The sequence below is a fragment of the Anoplolepis gracilipes genome, chromosome 1, assembly GCF_047496725.1.
Source record: "Anoplolepis gracilipes chromosome 1, ASM4749672v1, whole genome shotgun sequence".
NCBI lineage: Eukaryota > Metazoa > Arthropoda > Insecta > Hymenoptera > Formicidae > Anoplolepis > Anoplolepis gracilipes.
This window is the reverse complement of record NC_132970.1, coordinates 1,487,468-1,512,302: the sequence shown is the minus strand read 5'-3', so window position 1 is coordinate 1,512,302 and position 24,835 is coordinate 1,487,468. Positions and strand designations below refer to the sequence as shown.

The 24,835-nt window shown below is 40.2% G+C and overlaps 4 protein-coding genes across 13 annotated transcripts in view; 1 reads left to right on the top strand and 3 right to left on the bottom strand.

The window, feature by feature from the left end:
- The window catches only part of LOC140671022 (uncharacterized), a 151,366-nt gene that overhangs the window by 13,365 nt on the left and 113,166 nt on the right, over positions 1-24,835 (bottom strand). For all 10 annotated transcript variants that reach the window (XR_012047661.1, XM_072902075.1, XM_072902086.1 and 7 more), the window contains 2 exons: positions 6,467-6,624; positions 4,075-4,196 (listed from right to left, as the gene is read on the bottom strand). Coding sequence is in view for 9 of the 10 variants with exons in the window: in XM_072902075.1 (XP_072758176.1) it covers positions 4,075-4,196; positions 6,467-6,624 (280 nt within the window). In the remaining variant the exon portion in view is untranslated. The remainder of the gene's footprint in view (positions 1-4,074; positions 4,197-6,466; positions 6,625-24,835) is intronic.
- Positions 15,037-16,122, top strand: LOC140671260 (uncharacterized). Its single transcript, XM_072902507.1, has one exon. It carries the CDS (start codon positions 15,037-15,039, stop codon positions 16,120-16,122), a length of 1,086 nt encoding a protein of 361 aa, XP_072758608.1.
- Positions 18,010-20,739, bottom strand: LOC140671091 (uncharacterized). Its single transcript, XM_072902153.1, has one exon. It carries the CDS (start codon positions 20,659-20,661, stop codon positions 18,154-18,156), a length of 2,508 nt encoding a protein of 835 aa, XP_072758254.1. The 5' UTR covers positions 20,662-20,739; the 3' UTR covers positions 18,010-18,153.
- Positions 20,662-23,350, bottom strand: LOC140671242 (uncharacterized). Its single transcript, XM_072902452.1, has one exon. The coding sequence runs from the start codon at positions 21,913-21,915 to the stop codon at positions 20,773-20,775; it is 1,143 nt and encodes a 380-aa protein (XP_072758553.1). The 5' UTR covers positions 21,916-23,350; the 3' UTR covers positions 20,662-20,772.

Sequence of the window (24,835 nt, the reverse complement as noted above, 5' to 3'; positions counted from 1 at the left end):
TCCCTTGCGAGGAACGATCGTTCAGCGAATCCGGAATACCTTTTCACCTTGCACTAAAATACATCAACATGTCCGCACGACAATCGCATTACGAGAAGAAAAGGAACGCTCACACTTGCTTGGAAGAACAATCTTTTGTTAAATAGGAAATATAGAGATTTGCAAAAAGCCAGGCAATTTTTGATATATATCCGAATTACGAACATTCATATTTTATATTATTCATATTTTATTATTACTATTATTATTTTATAATATTCATATTTTATTAATACTAATATTTAATTTATATTAATACCAATGGATAAATTGATTTAAATTATATATTAATAGATTTCTATTTTTCATAATTTTATGTAGAATTATTAAAATATAACTTTGTCGATGCAAAAGATATATTTCTTTTCTTTCCTTTATAACGTAAAAGAGGTAAAAGAATTTCTTCCACCTCGAAAGTATTCGTTTGTAAATTTAGAAAATTCGGAATCTAGTTTAATAAAAACAAAAAATCACATAATAAAAAAAAATCTATATATAATATTTAATATTTTTAAACATCCGTATTAAACGCGGCAAGTCTTTATAAGCCGCATGTACAGTATATTCTCTTTCTAAACTTAATTTTTCAATTTCAAGTAAATATATCGAACAGCTATTTAATCGAATCTCTCCCACGCAAGCAAGCGTCTGTCGCGTCTCGAGTCTTCCATTCCATTCCATTCCATTTCATCTAACGTTTTACCTGAAATCGTGGAAGCCCGAGCGTCTGTCTCGCGGAACAGCCAGGAGATGAAAGGGGGGGCTGAGGAGGGGGATGCTCCAGTTTGTGTAGAAAATGAAGAAATTTCCACAGCAAGCTTGCGTCTCTCACATCGAAGCGACGACGAACGGGATGGCGCGGGTTGAGCGTCGCCGAGGAGCGCGAGGAGGTCTTGGACAGACTGGCGTCGTGCCCGAGCGACCGACCGACCGGCCGGCTGCATAGTGTGTGCACCGCCGACTTGCCGGGTTCGTCCGATGCTTGACGTTTTGTACCTTTTGCCCCCCCGAAGGGTCCCGACCGCCCCTCGACCACACGCGGGTATGCTCGCCGACAAAAGTTCCGAGCTGCTGTTGCTGCTGCTGCTGCTGCTGCTGCTGCTGCTGCTTCTTCTTCTTCTTCTTCTTCTTCCCGCTATTTCCCCAGCTCGTTATGACGCTTTTATTGTGCCACGGATTTCTCTTCTATCGACCTTTTACGATCCATCGAAAGAAAAACCGACGATCATACGGATCCACGAGACTTACGTGATAATGGATATCATCCGTGTATTGTACGTCCTGCGGGAATATTACGCGGTTGACGCGTTCGCAAGACACAGAGTGTCGGTTTACGGGAAGATGGCCAGCGACCCAAGACGGATTGTGGATGGGAAGAAACGACATTTTGCGACAAGTCGTATTTTTAGGAGTAATATGATCGTCAAGGCTGCGGTGATCGATGAAGATTTAAACTCGCGACGTGACTAAATTTTCAAGTTCGTTCTGTTTCATTTCTGCTATTGTTAAACTTAAAAAGGTCGAGAGAACTAAGATGTGAGAATTCAAGGCAAAACAGCTTATTTCAATTCATATTGAACTTTTGGCCTTACGGTGATTTACATTTCAAAAAAGTCGCACTCTTGTTTGTAACACGTTATATCGCAGCTACCTTTTTACGAGATCATAGATAAAAAGTTCAACAAAAAAATATGTAATAATGATGAATGCTATACCGTCTAACGCAAATAGAGAGATTCATTGTGCACGAAGCTTAAAGCCCGTTTGTAGTTTCTTGGCACGGTGCCCTTGCTGACCGGTGCTGACCGTATGCAGGATCGACCCTGGACCCTGTGTTTCTCGGTTCTCTTTTTCTCCATCGTCTCTCCATCGCTCTTTGCGCTTCTCTTCTCCTCTCTCTCTCTCTCTCTCTCTCTCTCTCTCTCTCTCTCTCTTTCTCTCTCTCGTTCACTCCCCTTTCGTCCTGGTCCTCTTGCCGCCCTTCACCGCTGTCCATTGTATGTAATGGCGCCAGGACGACGACACTTGGATCGCTACTTTCTTGCCTTCTCATGTACTGAATCGTGTTCGAAATAAATTTTCTTAACTCGTGTTAAGAAAATGACGTATTTTTCGTCCAAATTTTCGTTCGCGAGGTGAAAAATCCGACTTTAATCATGGTCGGGCTTGACGAGTATCTACGATGAAATCGTCTCCAAAGAATGCTGTCTAACAGGATTGTTTGTAGCGCAAACTCCTCGAGCCATGCTTAGAATTTTACGACCGTCCGACGCTATACTTGTTGCATACTGAAGAAGCGATTGTGAGAAGTCAAAGGTACCTACGCGTGTAGAGCCTTAATCATGTAGATTGAGTAGATTCACCGCTATTTAGTTGCGATCGCGAAAATAAATGAAGAAGTCCTCGTAGAATTTTGCTTGGCTTCCGAACCGTATTTAAGCTTTATTTATCTCACAATTAGGATCAATTTGTATAATAATCATGAACCGTTACGCTCGAATATACGCCATAGCTTAATGTGATTTTATCCATAAATTATGAGATACTCATCGACCATAGTTTGCTAGAAATGTTTTCCGCTTTGGAAAGTCAAAGCGTTTAGATGGAAATTCCGTATTTATTGTATGCGATCCGGTATTATCAATATTATTCACGTCAAATTATATGTACCTCCGGTTCGTATATATAATTTTCAAAAGTGTTACAGTCTCTCTTCTTTTCTCTCTCTCTCTCTCTCTCTCTCTCTCTCTCTCTCTCTCTCTCTCTCTCTCTCTCTCTCTCTCTCTCTCTCTCTCGGCAACATTTTAATTAATTGAGCTAATGGAATTTACATGCTGCGATGATGATATGTAGACTACGTTGCGTCAATAAAACAGACAACATATATGTTTGCGTGAAAGAGACAAAAGAGACAATTATAGATAAAGCAGCAAAATGACAAACGGTCGATCGTGCAACAGTCTGCGGGAGAGTTCGCCATTCGATCCCAGTAATTCGATTTCAGGACGCGACAACACTCACTCTGCATTGTATTTTATAAATCAAAAGGATTCGCAAGCTCTTTGCATCGCGCAAACGACAAATTTTCCGTTACAAAAACTAATGTAAAATGTATACATACAGAGTGTAATGTAACAAAAAGATTGAAAATAAATAAAACGGTGTATTTATCAGTGAAAAATAAAGTTTTTCTTATATAAAGTTATGGCGTACTCCCTTTCCAAAATACAGGGCGTTGAAAGTTCTTTTTAAAAAGAAAGTATGCAGCTCAAGTTAACGGAGATCTATTAAACATAAAAAAAATGGGACTTGGACTTATTTTTTTTTTTTTTTAAATACAATATGTAACTAGAAAAAACAAATTTTTTGTCTCCGTTTTATTCATAAGAAAAATAATCCTCTTAATACTTATAAATCATACCAAAATTTACGTTCCATATCTAAATTATTTAAAATGGGGAGTTAATTTTTTTATGTTTAAACTCCATTACCATAAACCTCCATTAACATAAGCTACACACAAAATTTCTTCTGCGAAACCTCTCTATTTTGGAAATAAAGGCCTGTAGGATATAACTTTATGTAAGAAAAACTCTTTATTTTTCACTAATGAATATGCTGTTCTTCCATTTGTTCCTTTCTGTTACATCCTATATATATATATATATATATATATATAATATATTTTCAACAGATAAGAGTCGAAAAGAAAGGTCTCGCACGAGAACGCTAGGTTGGCAAGACCTGCTTGCGAGAGACGCCGCGTGGATTTTCTTGCGAAATTGGATGCCGATCGCGAATGCGCCATTACCAAGTGATACGATACTTTTACAAAACACATTCTGCAGCTATAAATTTGCCGTTTGCGGTGACCGATCGGCGCGATTAATTCTCGCGCGCGACAATCGCACGATCGACGCCGCGAATATGGAATGCGCGAATCTCCTCTCTTCATCCATCATGCTTTCTGCCATGCCAATCGAATCGCAAATGGACCAAGACGTTAATAAATAAAGACAACTCATATTCGCTCACCCTCTTATGCAGCAGTTCGCTGCAATCCGCGCGCATCCGCTGGTTTTGTCTCTGTCCTGTCGTCGTTGTTGTACCTCCTCGGTCGACCTCCCTGCCGATCGAGCTCATCATTTTTCTCTCGCCTATGGGCAGAAAAAGATAAAAGTTACGGTCCTGCCCAAGATACGACGTTTCTTGCGTCAGAGAAAGCCGCGCGCAGGAAACGGAACGCTGAGAGAGGAAATTGTGTATTTTCTGAGTGTCGTAACGAGCGAAAGGATATACGAGGCCGGAACTATCGGAATCATTAATATTTCTAAAGATATCTTTCTCTCTGCTCGCAGGTTTAGACTCGAACGGAAAAAATTGTAATAACGAGCGAGCAGATTGACTTTCTCCTTAATCACGTTGATGACAGTCGTTTGTACTTGCGCTTCAAAGCGTTAAAATTGTTTTTAAAGAAGAATTTCCTCTCATTATATTCGTTATATATTTGAAATATCGTATACATTACCGTGGGTTTTCAGAATCTTAAAAATAAGAAAAACTCTTTTTAATTAATATTTTAAATCTTTAGCGATTAAAAATGGTAGAGAAAATTTTATTAAAAAATATATATTTGGAAATTAAGAATTTGTATCTCAAGAATCATTGAAATCAACTCATCATTATTTGATATGTTACAATTTCAAAGAATGATTGAGCTTTGAAACAGTTGGTACACATTTTTTTTTCTTCAAATTCCGCCATTCGTGATTGAACTAAACAGTGATCTGAAATACCCTACATCACATACCTGCAGAAATATTCTGCAGTTTTACGATCGTTGGACGCACATTGTAAAATAGAGAACCACAGACTCTTGTCTAACGCAGAATATTGCGCAGCCATTGTATTTGTACAAATACAATCGAATTGCACGGCATACCAAGAAAATTCTTGGTGAACCATGGCATTTAGATTGTAAACGAGAGACATTTCCTACATTCTTCTTGAGGATAGCATTTGCCAAGAGCTATCTTCCACATCTGTGCTCGCATAGATAAAGTTATTCTTACAATTTTCTTAATATCACGTCGCACCATCAGTGTCAAAATATCACGATCGCTCGGATCTAACTTTCCGAAAAATTGGAAGAAGAAAGAAAACGATTTAATCAAAATCATCAAATAAATAACAAATAAAATTTATTTAAAATATCCAACAACGTTACCAAAAATAAAATACTGCAGAGAAAGTTACGACCTTTTTCCTCCCAGTGGGAAACTGCCATGTGATATTCACGTAATGATATTGGATAATCTCAATTCGTATGTTTTTCGAGTTAAATTTCCCGAAGCTCCTGATATCGATTATGCGTACCTTTGCGTGGGGCATTGAAATACATGGGATTTCCATTATTCCGTGTTATGTATTAGACAAGCGGTACAAACGCTTTACCTAAATAATGCTACGTAAGGGATCCTCGGATAATTAATCCGGCCGCTCACTAAAATTTCCGACCTAAATTTATATACTTTTTGAGTTTAAAAATCTGACAATTCAGACCAGATGCTAAATCTCTGCTTAATCTCACGGATTAATCGTTCATATCCGAAAGCGAGGTTTTGTTTCATCACTCTTAAGTTTGCACGAACTGAATGTTCCAGAAGTCGGATTCAGTTCAACTTTGAATATTCAGAGACGGGTATTTGGCATTGTAACTATGTAAAGATATGTAGCAAAATAAAATTAATTTTTGTCGAATATTTATATTGTTTTTTTTAATTTATAATTTATGAGTATTATTGAATAGAAATCTATTTTCGAAAATTTGGAAGAAAGTTATCGCGATCATTGTAACATTTTTCCGATATACGCGTGCCATAAATTTATATTGTAAAATTGAAAAATTATTATTTGAAAAATTGTGAGAAAATGTGTCACGAATACCCTGAAAAAATCTGATTAATTAGCGCACCAGAAAGCTATTAATTCTGCATAGCATGAAATATCTTGTACGTTGAGTAATCATTTCATAAATAACTAGGTATTATATGCTCCGACATTGTCTTTCACCGACGTTATTAATTAATATTTGTTAACGATACATTTTTACGTTGCTTTATGAAAGGACAGTCGACAATTCATTTGGAGATAATACTCGAACGTTATAACTGCTTTCTGGCAAAGTTGCCGTCGCAAAAGTTATCCTAACTCGTATTACAAGCCAACAATATATTAATTACGCTTTAATTATACTCGAGTCCAATAAAAGTTGGAATTTTCTTTCAATAAAGCCGGATTTCCCGGGAAAGTTGCCATAAGCGATTAATAGCTTCGCCGGTCGATTCATCGAGAGAGATTCTCTATGAAAACCGGGAAAGTATATCGGGGACAGTAAATTACAGATATATAAAAGTGGAGAACTTACTTGGACTGTGAATGTGTATTTCGCTGTCACTAGGACTGGAGACCCGGTGATCGTTTAACGAAGCGATCCGCAAGTGTCCGACTGGGCTGATCAATCGCTGAGTAGAATGACCGCTCGGTGACGCTAACCTCAGGTCTCTCATCTCGTTCCCGGTAACCCTGAAATTTGACGAGCAAGTCGATGTGAATCGATTGGCAGAAGATCACGTTCGAAATGACGCCATAAAACGCGTCCTAGCGCGGAAAAAATACCAGGATTAAGATGATTAAATTATTAAAGTTGGAGAAAAACGTGCCGTGAGACAGTGGCTCCCAAATCATACCCTGCGAAGCTTAATCTTTTTCTGTGAATCACCATTAACTCGGAGCTAATGTATCAAATAAATATTAGCAATTTTTAAATTTATATTTCATGATTCTCACTTAACACGCGAATTATTTCCTCACGTATAAGTTATAACACTTTTCGAAACCTTTTAACTGTTAGGCTGTTGCAAATAAAATGGTCGTTTGTGATTTTTTAATTGAAGCATTTATATATTACAAACTTAATGCATATTTTATTAATTAAAGTAGTCAAATCTTCATTCAATACACTTTCAATGCAATATAAGTCCTTGAATGGCTTTCCGATAGAAATTTAAACGATAGGCAATGAATTCTCCGAAAACAGTTTTTACATCGTCACCTCTTTCAAACAATTTTCCCGTCAATTTGAAACCAACATCTAGTGGTTTGCTCACTCGCAGTACCTTCGCCGAAAGCAAAATTTAAATTACACGTTGCTGCCTCGGTTGCATTATGATAGAGTTTGAACTCATACAAAAAATTATTCAAATTTCTTTGTTTTCCATGATGTAGGAAAGTTTTCTAAACACATTTTTAAACACGTATATAGTATAATATATAGGTTAAAATTATGCATTTATATCAACTTAGGAGATATGTGCTTTTCAAATGATATACATGCCTACAGGGAAATTTGTAGGGAAAAAGTTGAACTACAAACACGAAAAGTTTAAATTATGAAAAATGAATATTTCCTCTGCAACAACTTAATAATTATGGAAAAAAATTACGAGAATTGTGCGCACATATATTACCAAGGTGATGCGGTTTAATTGACAAACGGGGTAATAATAGAGTTTGAGACGACATTGAGCACGGTTTTCATTCGATTATGACGTCGCAGTGTCCTTCGCACCGAGTTCGGTTTAATTGGTACAATTGCGATATTACATAAACTCGGCTGTTTGGTTCTATCAGTTGTCAACAACACACGGGAAATTTAATAGATTGTGCATTCCATACCAAACTAACGACGCATTGTCATTTGCGCAAACAACGACGAGTAATTAAGCAGCGACCAAGAGTAGATAATATAAGAGAGATCTAATCCAGGGATATGAGGGGGGTGAGGTAAGCGGGGGGGACGAGGCGAGGTACCTCGTCACCCCCCGCACTGACGGGGGGAGGGGGAGGGGGGTAGTCCCCCTCAATCGCGGGGGAAGGGGCAAATGTCCCCCTAGACTGAGGGGGAAGGGGGAGGTACCAAATGCCCCACCCCCCAGATTAAGGGGGGAGGGTGGTACCAAACATCCCCTGATTGAGAGGGGGATGGGGGAGGGGGAGGGGGGGCATACATATGGTTCCGCACGTGGAGGGAGTGTCCTCTCCGAAAGACTGCGGAGGTCTGACGGTGAGAGAGAGGAATGTCAACTGTTATAGATAAAATAATCACCCCACTCTGTTTATTCATAATGTATATTTGCAATAATAGACGTTCGCAAGGCGGTAGAGGGAGACGGTGCGATAGCGTTCGCAAGGCGGTAGAGGGAGAAGGTGCTATAGGCGTTCGCAACGCGGTAGAGGGAGACGGTGCGATAGACGTCCGCAACGTGGTAGAGGGAGACGGTGCGATAGACGTCCGCAACGTGGTAGAGGGAGACGGTGCGATAGACGTTCGCAACGTGGTAGAGGGAGACGGTGCGATAGACATTCGCAACGTGGTAGAGGGAGACGGTGCGATAGACGTTCGCAACGTGGTAGAGGGAGACGGTGCGATAGACGTTCGCAACGCGGTAGAGGGAGAAGGTGCGATAGACGTTCGCAACGTGGTAGAGGGAGAAGGTGCTATAGGCGTTCGCAACGCGGTAGAGGGAGAAGGTGCTATAGGCGTTCGCAACGCGGTAGAGGGAGACGGTGCGATAGACGTCCGCAACGTGGTAGAGGGAGACGGTGCGATAGGCGTTCTATATAGCGTAGGACAAGGAGAGTATGACGTGGTGTGAGAAGGAAAGCGCTGTATGTGTATGACAAGGGAGTGCATGATGATAGGAAAAGGAGGGTATGATGGTAAGAAAAGGAGAGCATGATGGTAGGAAAAGGAGATATGAGTGCGAGAGAAAAGAATAGAGATGAAGAAGGATAGCGAGAGAAAGAATAGAGAGGAAGGAGGATAGCGGAGGCGCGATAAGACGGAGTCTAACGCGTACGCGAGAAAAAAGATAATTTTAGCATGTTAAGTTTTTTTTTTTATAATGTTAAATGTTATTACGCCAAAGCGTGAGATAAAATTTTTGGCTAAATGATAACATAAACAGACCGTTGACGGTACGGATGTTTGCGCTAAAGAATAACGTGCCGCATAGTGGGTGGGCATTATCATGTATATTTGACTATAAATGTAAATAATAAATATAATCAGGCGTTCTATAGTACGATGTGGTGTATGTGTTGGACAAGGAGTGCATGACGATAAGAAAAGGAGAGCACGATGGTAGGAAGAGGAGATAGATATGGGTGCGAGAGAAAGAATAGAGAGGAAGAACAGCGCGCATGGTGAGAGAAAGAATAGAGAGGAAGGAGAGCGCGCATGGTGAGAAAAGGACAGCGCTATAGACGTAGGACAAGGAGAGTATGATGTGTAAGGAAAGGAGAGAGCACGATGGTAAGGAAAGAAGGTGACAAGTAAAAGAAATATATATATAAATGTATAAAAATTCCAAATTTATTTAAAATTAAAAAAATTTAATTACAGAATATAGAAAATAATACTTGAACTATAGTTTTTTAATGTAAATATGGGTTGATTGAACCTTCATGATGATGATTCGACCACCAATTGAATATTTTAAATACATTTTGTAAAGCGCAATTTCGTACATGTCTATCGCAACGCAGAGTAGCATCTAATTTATCTAAAGCAGGAACGTCATCATAGTCGTTATCCAATGTCTCGATAATAAGACCGATTCTCGCATCGTCTTCCAGTAAATTCGCCAACCATTCTCGTTTTTCATGTCCTTTGACATACACTCGAGAAGATGTATCTTTCAACGTCACAGCCTCAGTGATTAAACGTTTAGCCATGTAGTATGGAACGTTCCCATCTTCCCATTGCAGATTATGATGTTTTCCAACCAACCATGCAACCTGAGATCTCTCAGACCTCGTGAGCAAACGAAATGGTGTAAGACTCGTAAAAATATAATGAGAGAGTACAGATCCCTTCGTCAAAATCGCAATTTCTTTCACGATAAACTTTCCTCCAACGATAAATCCTTGAAGATCCACAAACGTTGGCACAACCATAATGAAGAGATATTAGCGAGAACTACGACGACGAACGACTGACGTTAATCATCGAGAACTACGACGACGAACGACTGACGTTAATCATCGAGTATCGCAAGTTTTTATGTTATATGATCCGGTATGCGATTCTCCAATGTCGTTTACAGAAGAATCGAACGTTGGTTGGTTGGTTGGCTGATAAGACGAGCGTTCCTGCTAGTGTTGATTCATGTAATTTTACGTACTACGTTCGTTAGAGGATTGTATTCGACAACGCGATCATGCAAAATGAGACAATAAGCGGTAGTGTTTGCCGGCACATTTTCTTTACAATCAAATTCTATTCTTACGTCTACGGTAGCATTTTTTACCGATTCGTTTTGTCGAGAACAATCGATGATTACAAACGGACCGTAAAGTAGAAACAGTGAGACGGTGAGGCTCGGTTCGAGGTACTCGTATCCGTAATAGTTTTTGCAGAAACGCGCGTACGTGTCGTATAGAATCGACCATCTGTTTTTATCGAAATCCAGATTCATATCGTCGTACGGATAACATTCCGAGTTCAGATAAAGTTTCACGTTTGTTAATTTGCAGTCGTCGAATTTACTCATATCCTCGAGCATAACATTCTTCCGACCTGTCTGCAGAGCAAATATAACGTATCGTGGTTTCTCCAGCTGAGTCGCGGTCTTAATGGCCCACGAATGCTTGGTTGTACGCTGCAACAGCGGAAACTCGTACAGATCCCACGAGCGAAAACCCATGCTGAGGTAGCGTCCGCTTTCCAGAGCGCGCAGCATAGACAACTTCTTAATTTCACTCAACAGCACATGTGGCATTCGCCATTGTATCTTGAATATGTTGATCACAGGCTCCACCACCGAAGCTCCAACCAGACAATTGTTTCATTGCGCGATCGTATTAAGATCAACTCGTGACGAGCGTTAATTACTATGCGTCTGTAATCCTCGCAAAATCCCAATAACATGTAAAGCGGCACGCAAAAATTAAAATGTCCATTTACAGTAGTTGGATCACTCCAGCCAGCATTTCTCATAATCACGCTTTTATCGGATGATATTGTTACATAGTTTTTGAGCATACTCGTTATTCCCACGTTTCTGTTGCGATCAATCTCCACGCCATTGAGTTCGTATCGAATCTCATCAAACATGAATGCTACGCAATTATTTTGCAGTACCACATTAGATCCGTCAGTTGGATTTTTTATCTTCAATTCTCCCTCGATGTATAAGAAACTCTCGTACGGTAATGTATACAGATCCTGTTGTTGTATGGGTATTCTTATCTCGTCACTGTGTCCGAACGTTGTGTTGGCGAATGGGTTGTATGCGTGAGTCTCAATCTTGACGATGCGATCGTCAAAGATCGGTTCGTCCGCGATGTTGAGAATATCAGTCATCGTTCAAATGTTTCGCACCGCGAATCCCAAAGATTGTAAAAACGCAACGTTTGATGCGTTCAATTTCTTTTTCTTAGCGCAAGATGATTGCGTATTAGCAAATCTCGATGTTGTTGTTGTTGTTGTCGTCACGGGCGTCGTAAAAATTGTGTTGTCTCTCACGTCTTTCGATCCGTTCAGCACGAGCATCACACGCTAATTTTGTCGCCGTCGTACATGCACTCTAATGGTGATCTCTTCTCCTCGAAAATCGAGTAATCGTCCTTCCTGATCGACAACGCGTAACGTTAAATCCGTAATGCTCCGTACGATGATCGGTAGGTAAATGATGTGCGCCGGTGTTTCCGATATCTTATATCCTGGTGGTACCCTCGGTGAAAATTCATGTATCGTATGAACGAGTTTACCGTTGTTGTACGCACCCGCGGTGACATTACATTCGACGCGGATAATGTTCACGTTGATAATGTTAATCGGCACGTCCGACTCGTACCATTTTCGCGGCTGCAGTATACGGTTCGAGAATCCTAGCAGCGATCCAATGTTGTTAGGCTTGCTAAAATTTATTCTGTAGGCGCATTTGATCTCGCTCCGCATCGTATTGTAATTAGCGCGGAGCACTATCGGCCATTCTCCAGCCTCGAAGTCATCGTCGTCAGTTTGTTTTTTATCACCATCACGAACTGCGTGTTGCGAACGTTTTCGTGAAATTGTTTTTTTCAAAAATTCATGTATCGCTTGCAGCTCGTACGATCCCTCGGGAATCGTAATTTCCGCATCGTCTTTGCCAAAGTAAAATTTATTATTCGAGGAATTCACGTTCGATATCGTGTGATAACTCTCAAAATCCGCTAGACCGAGTTCGTATTCACCATCGCTTAAATCTACGGTGGGCGAGTAATTTGCCGCGAGAACGCTGCTCTTCCCAGTCAGCGTGAATGTCATAGACATGTTGACCAAACTGTTTAACGAATACTAAATTAAATAGCGGAATGTATGTCTTTAAATTCGCGTGCATCGACCGCTCGGAAAAAACTGCAAGCACAATAGAGCGTATGACAAGGAGAGTACGACGTGGTGTAAGAAGGAAAGCGCTATAGACGTAGGACAAGGAGAGCATAATGGTGGGAAAAGGGCAACGCTATAGACGTAGCACAAGGAGAGTGTGATGTGTAAGGAAAGGAGAGAGAGAGAGAGAGCAAAGGAAAAGGTTGCAGTAAAAGAAATATAAACGTAACTTATTAAGATATTAAAAGTATTCTTGACACATTTCCAATAAACTATACATTTCGATTAAAAAATATATCAATGTAACATATTATTATTATTATTATTATTATTATATAATATACAGGAAGAAGGATAGGATTTTATAAAGAAGATACATAGCGATATATATGTTTAATATATAATTTTTATTCAAAATGTGTTTTCATACATATAATGTGCATGTGTTAAAATTTAAATTCGCGTGCATCGACCGTTCGGAGAAATTGCAAGCACAATTGTCCGCAGATGCTTTGATTATAAGTTTGATAGGATGTATGATTATAATCTATTTTTGACACATTTAAATATCGTATCAATTCATTCGGCGGGCGAAGATTGCCAAAACTGTCAAAATATATAGCGCGATTCCCTCTCTTTGCATACGCTACCCAGTGAGTACCCGAGCCTTTAGCGTTATCCAAATTTATGATACCGCTCTCGTTTCGATGTATACCACCGATCGGTAATGAGTCACGCATAAAAACGCCTCTAAAATACGGAATGCGCATACGTTTTGCTAGTTGCAGCAGTTGTACGTTGGTAGTTGCACCCTCTGGCATTTTTAGTGTCTCTTTGACGTTTTTTTTTTTCTTCTTCTTTCTCATTGAGATTCCTCGTCCGTATTTGTATGGCGCGAGATACAATCCGCGACCTTCCATGGCGCGATTGTGACGTAGCATCTCTTGAAACTGACGTTGCGTAGATTTTCCGTCGTTTACCATCTTCGCTACACCAGCCGCTCCACCAATCAGAGATCCGAGAGCACCCAACACTGGTAGAATCGGTAATACGCCTCCGCGTTTCGCTACCGGAAGTATTCGTTTTTTCCTAATCTTTTTCTTCGTCGACGACTTTTTCATCCCCATACCCATTTTCGTCTTTGCTTTCATGACCGTCCAAACGGCCGTGGCGGCCGCTCTTTCGCCAAAATTCGAATCTTTCGCGGTAATACGTTCTCGCGCCCTCGCAGCTAGTATACTATCCGCTACGTGTCGTTCGCCGAGGTTGTTGCTTCGCGAGTAAGCTAAATCGTGTTCGCGACACGCGACGTCCAATGGGTTGATGCCTCGATCGCCTCTAACCAATCGTTCTTGTAAACGAGTTCCCGGTCCGCAAAACTGATATCCAGGAATATGTAATTCGATAGGGAGTGCGTTTATCGCGCGATTCAACAGACCACAGCCTCTTACGGTTTTCGCTGACATTCGTAACAATCTTTTATCATCGGCGCTGGACCGTCAATGTGCGTTCGTTGCCACGGTCGATTGTAATGTTCGAAACAGCGACGATAGGTCTGAACCTCCGAATCAGCCTTTATATATTGCGGAAGTTTGTCCCACAGACGTTCCACGTAACGACCAAACTGTTTCAATAAAATAATCTTCGGTATATATTGCAACTGTTCTGAGGTAAGGTTGAGAATATCACAGTCATCCGACAGTGAAAGAAACATGTTTGATACTGAGCGGTTTCGATTTGATGCGCATCTATAAATAGGCTCTCCTCACCCTCCTCCTCCTCATAAAGTATCGTTAAGTCTGATTAGACAAGTCATGCGATTCGTGCTACAACCAACGGTAATTAAAGTAACAAATTTTGACAATAGACTAATGCCTGAAAAAGAAATACACAAACATGGAAAAATGTTACCGAATACAATACGCGGTCTCATTTGCGGCCCTTCGAATTGCGGTAAAACTAACTTGTTGATAAGCTTGATAGAAAGTCCAAACGGCATACGCTTTGAAAATTTATACATATATTCAAAATCGCTTCAACAACCAAAATATCAATATTTGGAAAATTTACTATCATCGATAGATGAAATTGGTTACTTTACGTTCTCTAATAACAGCGATGTCATTTCATCGAGAGAGGCGCTTCCGAATTCGGTTTTTATCTTCGATGACGTGGCATGCGACAAGCAAGATACGATAAGAGAGTACTTCTCAATGGGTCGACACTCAAGCGTCGATTGTTTCTATCTCTGTCAAACGTATGCCAAGATACCCAAGCATCTTATACGCGACAATGCTAATCTGTTGATTTTATTTAAACAAGACGGTACAAACTTGCGACATGTGTACAACGATCATGTAAATACTGACATGTCGTACGATGATTTTAGCGCGTTATGCCAAAAATGTTGGCAGCACAAGTATGGATTTCTAGTAATTGACAAAGACAGTTCAATGAACAATGGACGTTACAGAAGAGGTTTTAATGAATTTGCGGTACCGTAAAATGATCAGTCGCTATCGAAACATTGACAGAGCAACGTCTACATAAAAAAAAAAAACATGAGTGATCGTGAAAAGATTGCGCGAAAAATTGTACAGACGAGCGAGTCAATTCGCAAAAAATATCGCGCGTTAAAAACTGGTAAAATTGAGGAAGATGTAGCGTTGGAGAAACAGTTTAAACCGATTAGCGAGCCTCTAAAACAGCTTGTTCAAAATACCATCGATGTAGAATCCGACGTATCGAAAATCGAGCCGTTCGATATACTCGAAAAAGACCATGTGGAAAAGAAAATTATTAAAGTTAAAAAACGACCAAGAATCTCATTGAATGATTTGAGCTCAAAGCAAAAACGATTAAACGTCTCATTAAATGATTTGCCGATAACTTCTACACCTAATCAAAGACGAACGATACCGGACACATCTATTCAGATAGAAATTGCGCAACCGCGTCAATTATCGTACGAGCAACCACCCGTCGACGAAATTTTTGAAACCACACCCGATTCGTTGGTTACGACGGTACAACGTGAATTGCAAACGTCCGCAGGTGTAAACATATTTCGAGAGCATTTAGGTCCACTCGGACAAAAATATATATTAACTGTTATGAATCAAGATAAAGATAAAGCTATGGATTATGTGTACGGCATTAAGTTTTCTAACGATGGAATAATGCTCGGTGATAAACATTTTGACGTAGACAAAAATGATAATATAATTATCAATGAAGTAAAATATACGGGAACGCCTGGTCTCTATGAATTAATTTTCAAAAAAATCCCCGACGATGAAATATACACCGAAGATGATTTGCTTAAATATAAAAGTATATTATTAGCGACGAATGCGCATAAACGTGGGAACAAAGCACATAATCCAGTATTAGGGACTAAAGGATATAAGTATAAAAATGTAATTGCGCCGTTATTGTCTAGCAGAAAAGCTGGAAAGGGTATACTACCGCGCGCTATGACTCTAAACGACAATAAGATCGACTACGTGCATTGGAACGATCCAAACGAGTTGGTAGATCGTCTGCGATTACTGGATGCTTCGCGTCGAGCCGGTAACAATGCTCACGACAATGAAATCATGTCGATTATCGAAGAACTTCGCGAAGATGGTCTTATTATAAATTGAATGATGTATCGACAAAACTAATCAGTCGATCAGCGTCGCGTGACACTTTACGAAGCGTCGGAAAAAAATGCCTATCAACAAATTTGGCTTATTCGATTCAAGAAATGATGCAACCGGTACAAACGGCTCTTGGGATAGATTGGTAAAAAGTTATGTGCACGAAAACGCTCTGTGTCGCGTCGTTACAGACTTCGATGCGAGGTCGCGTAAGATTCGTCGTGTAGCGCAACCTGAGGCTGACACCGATGCCGTCAACAAATTGTACGTGCAGTCCTGCGTTAAAAGATTAATGAATCGACAGAAACAATCAGACGATAAGCTTACTTCGCTTGAGAAGGACGTGCGAGCATTACAGATTGCGCTAAACAATCTTCAACGCGCGGCTAACGCTAACTCAGAGACGGCTATCAATCCGAATGAGCATCAGTGAACGGGTTAGGAGCGGCTATCGAACGGCTATCGAACAGCTACGAAGGATTATCGAACGGCTGCGAACAATTATCGAACCGCTACGAAGAATTACCGAACTGCTATCTAATATACTACAATGAGTGGCAGTGGTAGTGAACGACCTAGCAGCAGCAGCAGCAGCAGCAGCAACAACAACAACAACAATAACAACAGCCTCGAACGAGGCTATCAACATCTCAAGCAGGGCTGTGAACGAGGCTACGAACACGTTCTTCACGGCTACACTCAAGGTTACAAACAACTCAAGAACTCCTACGATCGTTCGAAAGACGTCTGTGAACGAGGCTACGAACGGGTCAAAAGCGGCTACGAACGAGTCAAAAACGACTGTGAAAAAGGCTGCGAACGGGTCAAGAACGATTTTCGAATGGGTGAAGGACGGCGGTGAACAACGCAAGAACGGATTAAGAACGGATCAGAAAACGTGAAAAAATAAAAAAAACATAGAAAAAACGGAACTTAAAGAACGGCTCTTAAAGAACGATAAACGAAAAATGAGTGATAAAAAAGCAAACAACAAACAACCATCGAGAAAAACTGGCAAAGCAAAGGATCAACATAGTTTGGAGAGACGGCAGTTGGTAAACGAGCTGCACGCGCCAGCGAGAAAAAATTTTCCCCGAAGACACGTCATAGTGCGGGGATACGATGATCTGTGGCAAGCCGACATCGTCGAGATGCGTCCGTATGCTCGAGTCAACAAGGGATACAATTACATACTCACTGTTATCGATGTGTTGAGCAAGTATGCGTGGGTCGTACCGCTCAAGAGTAAAGGTGGAAACGAGACGGCCGATGCGATTGCAGAGATAATTCGAGATGATGCGAGATGCCCGAAAAATTTTCAAACCGATCAAGGAAAAGAATTTTACAATGCAAATGTACAAAACCTCATGAAGAAACACGATATTAATCATTATTCGACATATTCCGTCATGAAAGCCTCGATCGTGGAACGCTTCAATCGTACTTTGAAGAATAAAATGTGGAAAATGTTTACGCTCAATGGAAACTACAAGTGGATCGACGAACTATCGAGACTCGTTGAAGAGTACAACACGCAAAAACATCGCACTATCGGTATGAGACCTGTCGATGTTACTCCAGCCGTCGCGGAGAAACTTTTACATACGGTGTACAGCAACGTAAAGATTGCGGCGCCGGCGAAATTTAAAATAGGCGATTCGGTGCGCGTGAGTAAATTCAAGACTTTATTCGAAAAAGGCTACACACCAAATTGGACCACCGAAGTGTTTGAAATTGTTAAGATACAGAAAACTAATCCCGTGACATATATATTAAAAGATTCGCGCGGAAATCCCGTTGCCGGTGGATTTTACGAATACGAACTGCAACGCGTTGCTAATCCCGATATATATCTTGTGGAAAAGATATTGAAGAAGAGAGGGGATGAAGTTTTTGTGAAATGGTTGGGATTCGATAGTTCACGGAATTCTTGGATACATAAAAATAATGTATTGTAAAAATATAACAAATATTATATAAAGTTTACATATATAAATATATATAATATTCAAATATATACACTTTTTTTCTTTTTTACAACGGTATTCTGTAATGCCCCCATGGTAGCGTATCGATACTTTTAGGTATTATATACCGTTTATCATCGTGTGGACTTAGAGCAATTTTTTTCTGCCGCATGGTATATACTTTATGCATTTTTGATCTTATACTCGATTGCTGTCGCGTCATTTCAATTCCTTCGTTCAAACACTGCATGTAATCGTCAAATGTTATCGTTTTCGCGACGACGCTATTCTTGACACCTTTTACCTTTTTCGTATCCTTTTTACCATCTATTTTTAGCGCATACATTTTTGCTCTAAGCCCGACAAATTCTGTCATTATCATACCGTTGTTTTCATCCTTCATCAGACCCGGTACCTTTTTATTCACGAGCGGTATACCGTACGCATTGTCTATCGCATAGTCGCTCGTGTCGAACTTGCCGATGTCGCGCTTCATATTCTCGTACACGTCTTCGCACTCAATGTGATATATGAGACTATCCGTGTCGGTGTACATGACTTTACATTTTTCTTTATACGTTGGAATCATGTAATCGTGATGAAAATCGTACAAACACATCTTGGATACATCAAGTATACACATACCTACATAGATTGGTTTGTAAAAATTCACCTCGAGTCTACGCAATTCCACAGCGATTAAATTTTCCGAAAAAACGCTCCTGCTATGAAAATTTGGTTTCGCGATCATTGCCTCTGCGCCGTACCTATCGTCCCATTTTGTTATAAGTTTTACATCTACGCGATTGCGCACATTTTCCATCGTTTTGCCGAAAACTGCATTATTCATTAATTTGTATAAATTCTTTTCAAAATCATTTTTCGCCATTGTTCTAAATTGTGTGTTTAATTCAATATATGTACGTAACCATGGAGATTGCGCGAATTGTAATATGCGATGAATTTTTGTAACGCGAAGACCGTGTCGCGTACATTGCTGCAGATTGCGGTAGTGTATTACGTATCGTTTCTTATCGTATAAGGTCGCGAGCAACTTGTTCTCTCTCTTGTCGGGTGGTTTGTCACGCGTCGGACAAAACGGTAAGTCAGTATGCGCGTCGTGAAGATGTTGCGGGTACTCGAGATCGACTTCGAGGATATAGCCTGTAGGCGAATCGGCCGCGATCGATGATAGATCAAAATTGCATATATTGTCGACCCATTGAAAACTAGCGTAAGGCAAAGGTTGACACATTGCCCATCCGTATAAATTATTTATATCGAAATACATTAGATACGATGACGGTTTCAATGGGTCGTATGACTGCATGTACTTGTTATTAGCATGCGCGTATCTGTTGGAACATTGACTCAAACCACCGCGTATACCTCGTTCTATAAACATTACCATATCGATGTCAGTGAGCAATTCAAACTTAATATTTGTATGCTTCAACATGGCATCCCACGTGTATCCGGGCAGAGTATAATAATGCGCAGGGTCGAGCCCGTAACTCTTGATACAATTGTCACGAAAATTTTCAAAAACATCGCCTAATAACAAGACATCGATTTTTAAATATAGATCGCTATATTCGCCTAGCGTTCTAATGGAGAATCGGTTCCAAACAGTCTCGGCGTGCGCGTAATCGCTCTCGGATACTGTGTCATCGGTCAAGGAACTGTAAAATAATTCGCGCGGAGGTAAACATGTATCGTGCAATTTATCTACACAATCGATATATTCGTACGGAAAGACACCTTTTCGCGTTAACAAATCAAAGTCTTCTACCCGCAAATTTTGATATTCAGATTGTAAAATTTTTAATTTATCTTTACTGAGAAAAGATGCTAATTTGTTGAGACTTGTTGTGAGAAATTTAAAAGAATCGATGAAACGTAATTTAATGTGATTTCGCGAATTGTCTTCCGTAAGTTTAACATCTTTCGTAAATGAAACGTATTTTTCTTTAGTTATCGGAAGTAGATCGATTCTTCCTTCGAACGCTGTAGCTATTTCCTCGATTATAAAATGTGAATCGTAACCGGATAAATTGTGGAAAATAATTGGAATATAAAAGGATTCCTTATAATTTAGATTGCAATTTGAATGCGCGGGACCTCTGTACCGCCCAGTGAGGTGGCAATGATCGTGTACGCGCGTATCGTCTTCCACTAATGGTTTCTCACATATGTGACATTGAGTAGCGCTGTTAAACTTTTCCAATTCTTCACGCGTCAAATTTATCATGGGAAGATTTGTAGATAAAATTGTTTTCACGCTCGTTGCTAAATTTTTTAATTCTTCAGCAAACCATGCGACGCAATTGGCTTCGCGACGAGAATGATACGCGGACAACGAATTATCGTACGAGCAATGTACATAATAAGCGATACTAAACACTTGATGATGCTGGTATACATTTTTTTCTGCTTCTTCTTCTTTGTCCGTCTTTCTCAAAACACATTCCAGGTCGGCATACACGACGAAAGGAACCTGCTCCTTCCTGTTATAGTTGTTAAAAGCGAGCCACTTATCTTTATCGCTCGGTAATCGAATAGCGCAGTCATTCATCTTCCCGCAGTCTACAGTATGTGACTGTAGTTTCTCATTCGAATAAAAATAATGTAGACATCTATAAAAAAGAAATAATAATTATATATATATATATATATATTTTAACATTTATAAAAAAATAGAAATAATAATTATATATTTATTTTGAAAAAAAATCAATAATATTAAATATACATACCGATCGCAGATATATTTTTGTCCATTGTGTTTATTGAGTTGCGAACTCACGAGTCGCGATAAATTCTTGATCCACGCGAAATGTCCGATATCTTGCGCATCTTGAATGTAGAGCAAATTGGCGTGCTTGTCCCTCTTTTGCTCCGAAATACGAATAGGAACAATATTTTCGTTTTCGATGGTGTACACATTGATTGAAATATTGTTGTTAATTTCAAACTTTTTAATTTGATTAAGAGTCACTGGAAACTCAATGTCTCGAAGATTTAGCACATCCGTGTAACGCGGGTACGATAATTCTCGTTCAACCCTTCTTTCAGCGGGATACATAGCAGCAGTCACTGCCCATGCGAAACATGCATTGTCTTTGGATCGCACGTTAACTACCGCTCGCTTCATCATTATCTTTCGCGGTAATATAATATGACATCCCGCACGCATAGGATTATATTTATTTATATTTACAGTCAAATTAAGTATACGCGATAATGCCCACCCACTATCACGTTCTTGAAATTCTTCGAGAGATGCTAAAGTGGGCTCGATAACACGTTGCTCGTACCATTCGCGTAAATCAGATGTACGAAATAGTTCACAGTTTTTTGTACTTACACTTTTATCGTCGTGCTTTTCACCCGTCACAAACTTACCGTTAAACATAGTATTCACTTTCACACTGCAGTGTGTTTCGATAGCGTCTCGCACATGTTCAAGCACGATATCACTCGCGTCTTCGAGAAACTGGCGAGGTTCGATATAATTGCTATTGATTATCGCACCAGTCGATATACGGTTCTCGAACGCTGTATCAATTTCTCGCCAAAATAGTGCAGCTTGATGCGCGCTGTGTCCGGCACCCGCGTGTACGAAACGTTTGCGCAAAGCATTTTTCAGTCCTTCGAGTCGCGCGATCTTTGCGATCAACAATTGTCGATATCCGATCGATATTCGCGGTCGTTTAATTCGACTCTGCTCTTCCAACGACTTGATATAATCATCGCATCGCACCTCCCATGCAAAGTACTCCTCCACCGAATTTATCAAGGTGGATTGATGCGTTAAAACCTGCTCCATTTTTTTACATATAAGGTACACTCGTGCAAGCTTCGACAATAATGGCGAGATGTGACTCTCTGTTCTGATTTATATCTAATCGTTATATTCTTTTCACGTTGCGAAAACATTATTCTTTCGTATAAACATCCGTCATTTCTATATTATCACGTCTCTTTATCTCACGCATATTTCGTGGTAATGGAATATAATATGACATCCTCTACGCATAGGATTATATTTATTATTTATAATCAAATTAAATATACATGATAATGCCCACCCACTATGCGACACGTTATTCTTTAGCGCAAACATTCGTACTGTCGGCGCGTTATTCTTTAGCGCAAACATCCGTACCGTCGACGGTCTGTTTATGTTATCATTTAGCCAAAAATTTTATCTCACGCTTTGTCCTATACATTTGTAACCGAATATTTCTAGCGTCGTATACATTTGATTAGATTTCATCATACGGCGGCCACACACGGCGCTCGAGAAAGCACGTGGGGACGCGATTTTTAATAATTTCTAGCAGCCTTACATTGGCGCTTGCAAAATTACGTCACAAATACTCCCCCTCCTCATTACGTTTTGCGATATTACTGATTGATCGCAGTACTTTCAATAGTTTAGTATCGCATCAGTTGTCCGTGCATAAGGTTGTGCTAAAAAAAAAAAAAAATGTGCTCCACAAAAGAAACCAGCAAGATGAATTTTTACATTCCGATTGAGAACGGTGAAATTCAATCAAAGAACATGTAAGTTTCAATTATTTTCTAAATATTATTTCCTAAAAATTATTTTCTAAATATTATTTTTTAATATATTTTAATATTTTATATAGCGTTTCATCTCGTCGTGCGGTTTGCATACTTGGAAGAAGGTATATCTTAACCCCGACATCTTACAAATATTTGGAGATTGGAATAAGCGTTGGAGCTATGTCGTATGTCGAATTGATACTTGGTGACAACCGAGGTAATCGATTAGTATTGCCTATCGTACTCTGGCACTCATTGATGCAGAAACGTGCAGACATTGAACGACATGTACAATCGACTGAAAGTCAACCATTATGGATCTGTGATCTATCTATCCAAATGATCGCATTAAACGGATCGAGAATTATTAAATTAACATTATCTAATAAGTCTTTGTATATGCAACCTCAAACATTATTACATTTATTCGATTTTGAAGATTGCATCGATCATATGCATTCATGGTTGTGTCAAAATACACATTTCGTGAATGAAAAATTTAAACAATTTTGTAACGTCTTGCAACGAAACAATATTACTGATGTAAATGATGCTGTGAAAGCAATTCGCGAGAGTGACGCGTTCGATAGCGGATCACTCGTAGATTGCGAATTGTTGGCGTGTGCTATAAATGATATACTTTATGATACTTGTAACAAATAAAAAATAAAAAATTATTATTAACATTAATGTTTCTCTTCACACACTATTTTATTCTACGCCTCCTCCTCCTCCTCCTCGCGCTCTCTTAGTCTCAGTCAAACAAAGACGTTTACCTCTCATAGGATCATATGCATAGTCTATTTAAAAAGAGATACTCTATTTAGAGAGAGATGAGATATGGGATCTCGTGTATATATTTGAGATAAATGCGCGTGGTGCGTGGTTAGTTTTTTCCTATACGCTCTAAGAAGAACTCTAATGCGTTGCGAACGCTATCGCACCGTATCCCTCTAACGCGTTGCGAACGCTATCGCACCGTCTCCCTCTAACGCGTTGCGAACGCTATCGCACCGTCTCCCTCTACCGCGTTGCGAACGTCTATCGCACCGTCTCCCTCTACCACGTTGCGGACGTCTATCGCACCGTCTCCCTCTACCGCGTTGCGAACGTCTATCGCACCGTCTCCCTCTACCACGTTGCGGACGTCTATCGCACCGTCTCCCTCTACCACGTTGCGAACGCTATCGCACCGTCTCCCTCTACCGCCTTGCGAACGCTATCGCACCGTCTCCCTCTACCGCCTTGCGAACGTCTATTATTGCAAATATACATTATGAATAAACAGAGTGGGGTGATTATTTTATCTATAACAGTTGACATTCCTCTCTCTCACCGTCAGACCTCCGCAGTCTTTCGGAGAGGACACTCCCTCCACGTGCGGAACCATATGTATGCCCCCCCCTCCCCCTCCCCCATCCCCCTCTCAATCAGGGGATGTTTGGTACCACCCTCCCCCCTTAATCTGGGGGGTGGGGCATTTGGTACCTCCCCCTTCCCCCTCAGTCTAGGGGGACATTTGCCCCTTCCCCCGCGATTGAGGGGGACTACCCCCCTCCCCCTCCCCCGTCAGTGCGGGGGGTGACGAGGTACCTCGCCTCGTCCCCCCCGCTTACCTCACCCCCCTCATATCCCTGGATTAGATCTCTCTTATATTATCTACTACCAAGTGAATGCAAGGTAACGAATTACGGCTAAATAAGGCGATAGAGAAAGAGAGAAAGAGCTAATCGTTCTGTCTTTCAATGGAAACACGCGCTCTGGACTTTTATGGCGATAAACTCATTTCCACGTTCTTCATTTCAACATACTAGAAAAACAATTTTATCGCGATTCGTGGCTCAAAAAGGGATAAATGAGAGCCTGCAATATCTTCAACGTGATGAGATTACGCGTTTTGATACTAGTATCATTTTTTAAACCAAACTTTTTTTCAAATCCAATATCTACAAAGTATCGATAATTAAATTGCTTGTCAAATAACATTTCTATGTAGTCACCATGTCAAAGTAGCTAAACAGCCGAACAACTTGCAAACCATAATTAGACAGACCGTCTAGTCCGTGTTCGCTAATAAGTTTCCCTATTATGAAGCCTGACAGGAATAGCGGTTTAATTATCGCATCCCGAAACTTCCTTCTACAAATATCGATAGAGAGGAGAAGAGAAGGTTGTGT